Raw genomic sequence first — 12,079 nt, forward strand, 5'->3', positions numbered from 1 at the left:
ACCCCGCCGTGGGGCCCGGCCCCGTCTCTCGTCGAGGGGCAGGAAACCGAGGGCGAGTCGAGACGAGCCCGGCGCGGGCACGAGCGGGACCCGCGGCCGCGCGCCCGCCCAACCCCAGCGCCGGCGGCAGGTGAGGTTTGGGGGGCTCGGTGGCTTTGGGGGCCCAGGGACTTGGGGCTCGGTGGCTTGGGGGGTTTGGGGATGGGGACGAGGACGGTGGCGGTGACCCCGGGGCTGTTCCCACAGGTTTGGGTGGTTTGTGGAACAGCCTCGTTGGGCTCAGAGGCTCAGTGGGGACCCCGAGGGAGCTGAGCTGGGGGGTCCTCGCACACCCCAGGAGGGGCTGGGTGCTGAGTCACCACTTCCCTGCCCCGTGTCCCGCAGGTGGAGGTGCAGGGAAGGCCATGGAGGCAGCGGTGCCGGCAGAGGAGTCGCTGGTGCTGGTGGAGTACGGCTTCGAGTACCGCGCCAAGGACGGCACCTTGGTCTCCATCAAACCCAACGACGCTACATCCTCCTCAAACGCACCAACCCCCACTGGTGGCACGTCCGGCGGAGCGGGGACGCCCGGCCCTTCTACATCCCGGCCCAGTACGTCAAGGAGCTGCCCCCCATCGCCTCCCCAGCCCCACTCGACCCCCCGCCGTCGGGACATGTCGCGACAGAGCCGGCCACGCTCGTCCCCCAGCACCCACCAACCTACGAGTATCGGTTCGTCAGTGCCACCGAGCCGGGGGAGCCATCGGGGGGGTGCCCGGTGCCCCGGGGGGACTCCGTGCCAAGGAGGGACTCAGTGCCCAGGAGGGACTCAGTGCCCAGGAGGGACTCGGTGCTCCAGAGGGATTCCCCACCGTCACTCAGCTCTTTTCGGGTCCCCTCGGGGCTGACCCCCAACCCTGCCGAGCCCGTGAGACCTTCGCATTCCCTGGATGACCTGGCACGGGTGACACGGGCACAACGCGGTGCCACCACCACGGGGTCTCGCGGGGACTCCCCAGGACACGCTCGCCCGCTCGGGAAGAGCCGCTCCGAGACGCTCTGCGCCCCCGGCAAGGACAGGGATGTGGCCAGGAGGTGGCCTGGGGCCGGCCCTGCACCTCAGGTACGGAGACATCCCCGCTGCTGTCCCCAAAAGCTGCGCGGGGGGGGGGGACTTTGAGTATGTGGGCAGGCAGGACACCTGGGTCCCTCTGCTGATTCAGTGCCCCACTGCCACCCTGTGACCCCCGGCACAGGGTGGGGTGACACCCCGGCACCACAGGCACTGCCAGGCCCCCCCGTGTCCCCCCACCGAGCTGACCCTGGGGGGCAAACCTACAGGTGAGCTCCCCATAGAGGTTTGCCAACATTAACCAACTAGGGGGAGGGATGAGCACGGGGCACCTCCCTGCACCCCCTCCCTGCACCCCCCCGCACACCTTCCTCCCTCAGCCCCCCACTCCGTGCCTCAGTTTCCCCACCCTCATGGGCCCCCGTGGGCTCTCCCAGTCCCCCTACTCTGCAGAGCTCCGTAGTCCCTGGGTGGGGTTCTCGGTGCCACTCGTGGGGGGGCGGGGTTGGGATGTCCCTCCCAGGTCCCGGCAGCGTTCCGGGGTGAGAGAAGGCAGAAAGGGGTTAACAGGGAAGCGCGGCAGCTCCTCCCTGCCGGGGCGGGGGCCTCACCTGGGCGCCTCACCTGGGCGCAGCACCTGGGCACCGAGGTGGGTACTGGGTGCACCCCGGCACAGGCCAGCGCCCGATACCCCCAAACCCACGCCCACCCCACACCAGTAAGTAACGAGGGGCCCTTCCCAGCGGCCCCCAGGCTACACCCCTGCTGGGGGGCATCCAAAGGGTGGGGGTCCCCCACTGGCTGCTCTCCCGCCACCGGCACGGGCTGGGGCACACGGCTGGGACGGTGCCAGCAGAGAGGGGGTTCCACGGCCTTGTCCCCGCCCCCACCCCAGCACCTCACTTTGGGGTAACCCCAGGAACCTGCAGCACCCCACTTGGGTGTCCCCCACGTGGAGGGGGGGATGGAGGGATTGTGCCACCTGGGAGGGGGTGTTGCTTGAGGAAAGGGGGTGTTAGTGGTGGTGGGCTGTGTTTTACACCCCATTTTTACCCCATTTTCCACGCTGTGCCCTCAGCTGTGCCCTTTGCACACCCAAAGCCACCGACCCCGCTCTGGTGGTGACCCAGTGGGGTCCCCAACCCCAGTGCCACCACCAGATCATTCCCCTTCCCTGCCCAAATCCAACTGGTGCCAAAACCATCCGGTATCAACCACGATGGGACCATGGTGGCCTTGGCTCTGCCACCATGTGCTCCCCCACCCCACCCTGACTGCTGGGATGGGGCAATCCCGGTGCGGGGGGACGCAGCAGCCCTGGATCGGCTTCTGATGGTGCAGCACGACACCACAAAGGCTAACCTAAATTTGGGGGGGATCGTCCCGGTGCAATTCCTGCTCGGGTGGCCTTGGCTTTGCCGGAGCGGGTGACGAGTGAGGGTGATGGGTGACAACAGCCCCCAAGAACAGCCAATTGCGCCCCGGGCGTCTCTTCCGCTCCCGAACCCCGGCAGGAAGCGCGGCGGGTGCAGGGCCTGGCTCAGGGTGCCCGTGGTGTTACCGGAGCCTCCCGGTGCCCCCACGGCTGCCTCCCACTCCAGTGCCCCCCACGCTGCACCTCAGCCCAGGGCCCCCCTGCGATGGGTGACCGGGAGTCAGGGGGTCCCGGCGGGCCCGGAGCAGGGTTGTCGAGGCTGCTGCACTTGGGGAAGGTAGGCAGCACCCACGGGTGCACACAGGGGGGCTGGGGGGTGTTTTGGGGTCCTGCTCCTCCAAACTCCTCTTGGGTTTCCCTGGCTGTTTACGGGCACTGGCGGGTGCCACGATGCCCTTTCCAAAGCGGTGAGGGGCACCAGCCCACCCCCCCCCCCCAGGGGACAGGGGGGAGGGGAGGGGGGGAAAACCCCACCAGGGATGCACCTATGGGCAGAGGGAGGTGCTGGGGGGCTCCGTGCCAGGGATCCACCATGGTCAACCCCCATGTCCCCTGTCCCCAAGAGGGGGGTTGCCCCCTGTGCTGGATGGATTCCAGCCTGCTCACCGTGCAGGGGAGGTCGTGGGGGTGGGGGACGGGCGGGAGGGCGAGGGGGTGTCATCGAGTCGCTGTTCCCTCAGATCCAGGGTGTCCCCAGGGGACACTGCGCCCCTGTCCCCCCACCCGTATGAGGGCAGGGCCAGGTTGGGACCTTTGTCCCCCGTGGCCTAGTGAGAGGCTCCGGCTGTAAAATGGGGTAGTTCAAAGGGTTTTGCCAGGGGGGTTTCCCCACTGGCAGCACCCACCTGGTCCCAGGGGACACATCCCCCCACCCTAAGCAGCCCTGTGTGTGGGGGTCAGCCAGGCCAGGCCAGTGCTGGGGCCTTATTTTGGATGTGGTGGGACTGTCAGCAGCATTCGGCCCTGGGGGGGACAGAGGCTGTGGGTGCTGGTGATGGGGGTGCTGGAAATGTCCGGGGTTGCAGGGGAGTGGTACTGGAAATGTCCAGGGGTGCAGGGGATGTGGGTGCTGGTGGTTTTGGGTGTGCTGGTGTGTCAGTGATGTGGTCCGGAGGTGTCCTGGGGTGCTGGTTTGAGGTGCAGATGCTGTGAGTGCTGGTTGCTCTGAGTGCTGCTGGTGGTGATGTGAGTGCTGGTGCTCTGGGTGCTGGTGTTGAGGGCGCTGGAGTGTGGGTGAGGGTGGGGGGTGCTGTGTAGTGTTGGGGTGCTGGTGTCGGGGAGGTGGGTGCAGAGGCTGAGGGTGCAGAGGATGAGCACGTCGGTGGGTGTTGGGTGGCAGATGTTGGTGCAGATGTGCGGGTGTTCGTGGTTTGGGTGCCAGTGATGTGGGCTGATGTGGGTGCTGGATGCAGTGGGTGATGCAGGTGCCAGTGACGTGGGTGCTGACGCAGGGCTGTGTGTGCAGCAGGTGACACAGGTGCCGGTGTGATGTGGTGCAGGTTGATGCAGGTGTTGTTGGTGGCAGGTGATGTGGGTACCAGTGATGCAGGTGGGTGCTGATTGGAGTGCTCACATAGTGGGTGATGAAGGTGCTGGCTATGAGGGTCCTGCCTGCAGCAGGTGACACGGGTACTGCTGACGTGGGTGCTGGCACCGGGGACCACGATGTCTCCCCACGTGCTCAGTCTGGACTCCCATCCCCTCTGCCAGCGAGATGCTCCTCCCGCTGTGGGTGCTGTGGGTGCCCCTCACCTCCACAATCCACACCCCATCGCTGGCACCTCATGCCGCACTCAGTGGGGTGCCCAGGAGGGCGCCCCAGCAGCAAGAGCAGGATCAGTCTCCTTAACTCCCCCACCTGAGCACACTGTGGGGACATCCCAGGAATGCCATCCCCTGCAGCACCCGGTGACCCCCTCGTGTCCCCCCAGGCGCACAAGGAGCCGGAGGAGCCGCCCGATCCCATCTACCTCAACATCCAGGAGCTGCGGGAGGAAGAAGCCGCCGCTGCCAGCTCGGTGCCGGAGGAGCCCGGCGGCTCCGTGTCGGACTGGGGAGACACACACGGACACGGAGAGTGGACATTTGTTTTATTTAACCCCACGACGGGAGAGACCACGTGGGATTGTCCCTTTGGGCAGGCGGCCGACGGAGTGAGTCCCGCCGCCTCTCCCGCCTCTCGCTCGCACACAGCCCGGAGTTTCCGAGTGGGAGCAGCACCTGGGAAGGAAGCGGACAGACTTTTTTCTATAATTCGGTAACAGGTGAGACGTCGTGGGACCCCCCCACTGCGGGAGACGCAGGCAGCCAGGATATGTACATGGGGGACGCGGGGGGGTACACCCCACGGAGCAGAGGGTGAGCACCCGGCGGGGCACAGGGTGGGATTGGGACTGGGGGGAGACAGGGATGGGGATGGAGATGGAGATAGATGGAGATGGAGATTTAGAAAGGATGGGAGATGTGATGGAGATGGAGACAGAGGTGGAGATGGAGACAGAGATGGGAGTGAAGATACAGATATGAAGATGGGAATGAGACAGGGATGAGAATGGAGAGAGAAACATGGATGGGGTGGAGATGGAGACAAAGATGAAGATGAGTGAAGTTGGAGATGGAGACAGAGATGGCATAGCGATGGAGATGGAAATGGGGATGGAGATGGGAATGGATATTGGGATTGATATGGAGATGGAGAAAAGGATGGCAGTAGAGATAGAAACAGGAATGGGAATGGAAATGGAGACAGAGATGGAAATGGAGATGAAGACAGAGATGAAGATAGAGATGGGATGGAGACAGGGATAGGGATGGTGGTTAAGATGGATATGTAGGTGGAGACAGGGATGGAAATGGGGATGGAGATGGAGATGGTTGGAGGTGGGGCAGCCCCACCTGGGTCAGCCACACGGGGATACAGATGCTCTTGGTGGGGCACAAGATCCTGACCTGTCTCTTCTTTCCAGCCGCCCACTCCAGAAACAGACTATCCGACCTGTCTCCAGATGAGCTGGAGGTTATCCGAGGAGGATTACTCGCCCATGGGCTCTATGACCAGGGGTCTGCTCTCTGCTGTCCCCGAGGCGCCTGAAGAGCTGGGCTCAGCCCGGGCTGGTAGGGCACGGCCACCACGAGGGAGTAGTGTTCTACCCTGAGCACTTCTCTGACACGGTACGGGGACAGGGATGGGATGGGATGGGAGGGGATAGGGATGGGGATAGGGATGGGGATAGGGGTAGGGATAGGGTTGAGGATGGAGATGGGGGCAGAGAAAGGGACAGGGAATGGAACAGGGATGGGGACAGGGATAGGAACTGGAATGGGGACAGGGATGGTATATAGACAGGGACGGGCAGGGACAAATATGGGTAAAAGGGGTGTCTATCCAGGGATGAGCATCCTCACAGGGCCTCAACCAGTGTGTAGGGTGAAGACCAGCACCCACCTGGCAGGAGCACCTCAGGCATCACCTGATCCCTCCCTCCCTCCCTGCCCAGGTGCCATCAGGTGGCCGCCACCACCGTGCCAGCAGCGGCTCCAGCCAGGACAGCGGCTCTTCGCCTGGCACGGCACCGTGTCACCGGCACTGGGCATCAAGGAGGAGAAGGTGGTGAGAGCCCAGGGAGGGGCACCCAGCCCTCCCCCACCCCAGAGCGGGCAGGGCAAGGGGCAAACCTGACACCCACCCACCATCCCCCTTTACCTTCCAGTTCAAGAGCCTCGAAAAAGCCGGGGTGCTCAACCGGACCAGGACGGTGGACAGAGGGAAGCGGCTCCGGTGAGACGTCCCCGGTGTCCCCAGCACCCAGGGAGGGAGTCCAGGGGACAGAGGGGACAGGGGCTGTGCTGTCTCCTGTGTGACCTCCCCTCTCTGCTCTCCAGGAAGAACTGGAGCTCCTCCTGGACAGTGCTGGAGGGGGGGATCCTCACCTTCTTCAAGGACTCCAAGCACTCGGCTGCCGGTGGCTTGGTAAGAGCCCTACGGCCTTGGGAGGGGGGCAGCTCCCACAGGATGGGACCAGCACCCATGGGAATGGGGTCAGCACCCATGGGATGGGGTCAGCACCTGCAGGATGAGGGGCAGTATCCATGGGACAGGCCAAGGATGATGGGATAAAGACAGCACCTGTAGGAGAGAGGCAGGAACCCAGGGATGGGACCAGCACTCCTAGGACAGGGCCAGCACCCACGGGATTGGGCCACCATCCATGGGACAGGGGAAACATCCCACAGGATGGGGCTAGAACCTGCAGGATAGAACCAGGCCCCAGGCCAAGCCAATGCCCTGCACAAGGACCCCCAGCATGGGTCCCCACACTGGGGGGTGTGTGCTCACACCCCCAGCACACACACTCCCCACACGGGATCTGGGGGGAGCCAGTGTTGGAGCACCTAAAACAACACCAGATCTGGTCTGAGAGAGCAGCAGGAAAGCAGTGCCAGACCAGCCCCCCGTGCCCAGCCCCCTCTCTGGTGCCCACGGATGCAGAAGCTGCCGTGGCTCTTGCAAACACCCTGTGGTGACGGTGCCAGGGAAGGACAGGGGACACCACAGCCAGGGGGGACACAGTGCTGGCCCTACCTCTGGGGTGGGGCTTCAGTGCTCCGTCTGGGGGGTGCAAGGGGTCTGGGCGAGGGGAAATATGGCCAAAGCACCCCAAAAAACCAGTGTGTGGGGGAAAGCCAGTGAGTCTGATGCTGTGAAAGAAAACTCAGGGGACTGTCCCTCCCTGCAGACAGTCACCCACTCTCTTCCTGCTGTGTCACCAAGAGGGACCCCAAAGGACAAGCCCTCCCCTCCTGGCTCCCCTGGCAGGACTGGGGATGTCCCCCAGGTGATGGCAGCTGTAGGTGACAGCCACAACCCCCACACCACCATGGCAGCTCTGAACCCTGGTCCTGAAGAGACCATGGGAGGGGACAGAGGGGACACCTGCCACCCCTGCCTTTCTGGAGGAGGGCAGCCCACACCCCCCCAGCAGGACCCTGGTGTCCCCCTCCCCTCTGGGCAGGTGCCACCCTCAACCTCTTGTCCCCACAGCGGCAGCCCAGCACCCTGACCACCCCCGAGCACACAGTGGAGCTGCGCGGGGCCACCCTGGCTTGGGCTGGCAGGGACAAGTCCAGCAGAAGAACGTCTGGAGGTGAGTGGGTGACAGTGGGGGACACATATGTCCTGCAAAGATGATGCCACGCCTGCTGGTTCACCCAGCAGTGGTGGCAGTGGGGACAGTGAGTGACATCCCGGGCAGGGAGCACAGGGACACACTGTGCTGTGGACACTGTCCTGTTCTGACATGGAGAGGTCACGGGAGACATCCTGCCTCCCAGAGGGGTTTTTCCACTCGGGCTTTGCACAGGGGGAGGTTTCCAGCCGCTCCAGCCCGCAGCAAACGGCAGCATTGGGGTCATCTCCATAACGAGTTGGGTGCCGTGCTCAGCCACAGCCTGGTTGCCAAATCCGGCGGTCGGTCGTGGCAGCCCCGTGCCTTGCCTGACCTATTTGCTGTTGCTCTGTCAGCTGAGGACGCGCGAGGGCTCGGAGTTCCTCATCCAGCACGACTCGGAGCAGATCATCACCGCCTGGCACAGGGCCATCGCCGACAGCATCGGCCGGCGGGTGAGCAGGCGCCGGCCACCCCCCCGCCAACCACCCTGGGGATGGGCCCCGGGGTCTCACAGTGACCCTTCCCTAGGGCTCGACATCTCCGGAGAGGAGGACGCCGAGAGCGGGGCTGAGTTCGGCTCCGGGAGAAGCTGGGGAGCGGCGAGGAGAGGATGGGCGGCGTGAGCTTGGGGCGCCCTGGGACGGGCATCCGTGGGATATCCGGCTACCGGAGGTGGGACATGGCAGGAGCCCCCTCGGGACGGGGCTGAGCTGTGCCTGTTCCCCAGTGCCGGGCAGGTGCCGGGCAGTGCCAGCGCCGAGAGCGACTCCAACAGAGTTCGGAACAAACTCCGCAAGTTCCTGCAGAGGCGGCCGACGCTGCAGAGCTGAGGGAGAGGGGCTACATCAAGGGTGGGTGTCAGGGGGGAGGGACCGAGGGTGGGGGCTGGGATGGGCTGCTGGGAGCATCAGGCACCAGGATGGAGTGATGGGCTGGGGATACATCAAGGTGCTGGAGAGAGGCTGGATCCAGGGTGACTGCTGGGATGGGGTGCCAGGAAGGGTGCATCAAGAATGGGTGCCTAGAGGGGGCTACATCAAGGGTCGGTGTCAGGGTGGGCTGCATCAAAGGAGGGTGTTGGGAAGGGGCTTGGAACAAGGGTGGGTGCTGAGATAGGGTGCTGGAATGAGGTGCCAGGATGGGGTAATGGGAGGGGTTGCATCAAAGGTGGTGTCAGGATGGGGTGCTGGGAGGGGGCTGAATCACAAGTGGGTTTTGGGATGGGGATGATCACAGGTGGGTGTCAGGATGGGGATTAATCAAGGGTCCTGGGTGCTGGGATGGTGTGTCAGGATGGGGACTGCACCAAGGGGGATGTCAGGATGGAAACAAGTCAAAGATGGGTGCCAGGAACAGGTGCCAGGGTGGGTCTGAATCAAGGATGGTGCTGTAATTGGGCTGAGTCCCCTCGGGATGTCCCCAAGTGGAGGGGAGGTGGGGACAGCTGAGGATAGAGCTGGGACAGTGGGTTGAGAGACCAAGCCCAGCCCTGCCCGACGTCTTGGTGATGGGCTTGGGCATGTCCATCACCTCCAGCCACCCAGTGGCACACCTGTATGGACACAGGACTCTTTGTGATGTCCCAGCCCTGTCCCCCAGCTGCCACCCTCCCAGTGTCCCTGGCCTGTGCTCATGTCCCCGTGTTCCCCAGACCAGGTTTTGGCTGCTCGCTGCTGGCACTGTGCGGAGAGCGGGGACGGTGCCGCGCTTCGTCCTGCAGTGCATCCAGACCGTGGAGAGGAGAGGTACCACCCCGGGGACAGCTGGGGGCACCGGGGTGGGGACAGCTCTGGGGACAGCCTGCAGGGCAGGCTGGGTTTTCCCTGGAATCCTGGTGCTAGCTGTGGGATCGGCCATACCGGTCGCTGTCACCATGTGCCACCCAGCTGTGGGCACCCTCCAGGGACAGCAGGGACACGTGGGGACCAGAGCTCCCTAGAGAGTGGCTGCTGTCCCCATCCTAGTGTGGGTCATGGTTAACTGGAATCTTTCCCCCCTTCCATCTGCCAGGTCGGACATCGATGGGCTATACAGGGTCAGTGGCAACCTGGCCACCATCCAGAAACTGCGCTACAAGGTGGAGCACGGTACGGTGGCACCGGGGGAAAAAAATGGGATATAACCCCCCTCCAGGGGCAGGGAGGGGACACAGGACTCCCGCCCATCCTGGGGCTCTGGACTCACCTGAGGTGCTACCCTGGCCCCCAGACGAGCAGCTGGACCTGGATGACGGGCGCTGGGAGGACATCCACGTTGTCATGGGGCGCTGAAGACTCTTCCTGAGGGAGCTGCCGGAGCCACTGTGCCTTTCAGCCACTTCGACAAGTTCATCGCTGCCATCAGTGAGGGACGAGGGGGGAGAGGGGGCGGGATGGAGTGGATGTGATGTGTGGGATGGGGGATGGGATGGGAGGGTGAGATGGGGACAAGGATGGAGAGGTACAGAATGGGGACAGGTGTGGAATTGATGGGATGGGGACAAGGGGATGGGGACAATGGGATGGGGACGGGTGAGAATGAGATGGAGATGAGGATGGGAACAGGGGACAGGCATAGGGTTGGGATGGAGACAAGGACAGGGATGGGGTTGGGGAAGGCGTGGGGACAAGGATGGGATCAGGATGGAATGGAGATGGGATCGGGAAGGGATAAGGATTGGAATGGAAATGGATGCGCATGGGGATAAGGACTGGAATGGGGACAGGGACAGAGGGATAGGATGGGATGGAAATGGGATGGGGGTGGAGACGGGAACTGGGACAGGCAAGGTGATGAAGATAGGGATGAGGTGGGATTAGGACAGGGATGAAGATAGGGATGGAGGGGGATGGGAATGGGGACAAGGATGGGGGTGGAGACAGAGATGGGGACTGGGACGGATGCTCTGGCTGCTGGAGCCAGCACCCCACTGTGCCTTCCCCAACCACAGAGATCCAGGACCCGGCCATGCGGGGCCAGTGCATCCGGACCTGGTGCTCTCCTCCCGCCCGCCCACCACGACACCATGAAGGTCCTTTTCCGCCACCTCTGCAGGTGACACCCCCTCGCTCCCAAACCCACCCCAGGAGCTGGGAGGGGGAACAACTCGGGGTCGGGACAGGCCCCGGGTTTGGGGATGTACCGGTGACACCCCCCCCCATCCCTGCAGGGTGATCGAGCACAGGGAGGAGAACAGGATGTCGGTGCAGAGCGTCGCCATCGTTTCGGGCCCACCCTGCTGCGGCCGGCGAGCGAGGAGAGCAACATGGCCATGCACATGGTCTTCCAGAACCAGGTGGTGGAGCACATCCTCAACCACTACGGCTACATCTTCCCAGAGGGATAAACCCCCAGGACACACCCTCAGCAGTGGGAACTTGACGGAGCAGCTCCTCCAGGAAGGACTCGGACACGTGTCACTGTGGACAATGGGTGGTGGCCGTGGCTCTATGAAGGACAGAATGGTGGCCCAGCTTGAGGGATGGGCACCCCCAGGGGTCCTCCTCAGCCACCCACTCCCACTGGGGCCAGATCCACCCCAGGGGGGTGTGGGGTTTGTGGGCCTCCACTGGTCAATTGACTATGGAGCCCTGCAGTCCACAGCTCGCCAGGGCCAGCGGCATTCCCGGGATGAGAGGATGGAGGTGCCCAGGCTGGCAGTGCCTGCAGGGACACGGCACCAGCGGAGGGAGGAGGAGGGGAGAAGCCAGGCTGTGCCATGGCCGGAGCCCACCGCCCGATTCCCGAATAAAGAGCCCGTTCAGCTGCCAGGGTCAGGTGGTGTTGGCAGGACATGGGGACGTCCCAGGACCTGGGGGCACATCGATGGACCCTTGGGGACACCGTGTACCCTATGAGGATGAGGGAACCTGAGACTGAAGGCCACCAGGGTGACCAGGGACACCCTTCCCAACTGGAATCACCAAATCCCATGTCACCAGAAGTGTCACCGCAGGCAGTGGGGACAGGTGATGAGAACCATCATGGGACGTGAGTTCCCATCACCCAGAGCCACCCACTTGGAGTGGGAACACTTTGGGTCATGATGGGGACGATTTGGGACACAACCAGGACCATGTGGGATGCAAAAGGGACAGCAAGGGACATGACTGAAGTGCTTTGGGACATGGCAGGGACACAGGGAGGATGATTGAGGACACAGGGGTGACACTTTGGGACACAACAAGGACAGCTGAGCGCATGGCAGGGGTTTGGGACATGGCGGGGTGGCTGGAGCACAGAGGGAACACTTGAGGACACAGCAAGGGCACTTTGGGGTATGGTGGGGATATGTGGGGATGTAATGGGGACAACTATTGGGTGGAGCCACTTTGGGATGCAGTGAGGCCGCTTTGGGGACACGGGGATGATTCAGGGATGCAGTGTGGGAGGTTGGGACACTTTGAAACGTAAGGGATGCAGTAGGGACACTTTGAGACGCTTTGG

The 12,079-nt window shown here is 63.6% G+C and overlaps 1 protein-coding gene across 1 annotated transcript; it reads left to right on the forward strand.

The window, feature by feature from the left end:
- Positions 1-390: 390 nt before the first annotated feature.
- Positions 391-11,381, forward strand: ARHGAP27 (Rho GTPase activating protein 27). The gene is given in 26 exon segments (XM_032711487.1): positions 391-501; positions 504-1,102; positions 4,418-4,540; positions 4,542-4,578; positions 4,581-4,661; positions 4,664-4,802; positions 5,407-5,589; positions 5,591-5,657; positions 5,984-6,038; positions 6,041-6,093; positions 6,197-6,264; positions 6,369-6,456; positions 7,528-7,644; positions 8,008-8,105; positions 8,181-8,273; positions 8,382-8,476; positions 8,479-8,511; positions 9,311-9,337; positions 9,340-9,402; positions 9,667-9,741; positions 9,863-9,955; positions 9,958-9,996; positions 10,584-10,632; positions 10,634-10,687; positions 10,803-10,852; positions 10,855-11,381. Coding segments are annotated over 26 exon segments (2,601 nt in total). The 5' UTR covers positions 391-404; the 3' UTR covers positions 10,980-11,381.
- Positions 11,382-12,079: the final 698 nt, after the last annotated feature.

This window comes from Chiroxiphia lanceolata, chromosome 26 (genome assembly GCF_009829145.1).
Source record: "Chiroxiphia lanceolata isolate bChiLan1 chromosome 26, bChiLan1.pri, whole genome shotgun sequence".
NCBI classification, from domain to species: Eukaryota; Metazoa; Chordata; class Aves; order Passeriformes; family Pipridae; genus Chiroxiphia; species Chiroxiphia lanceolata.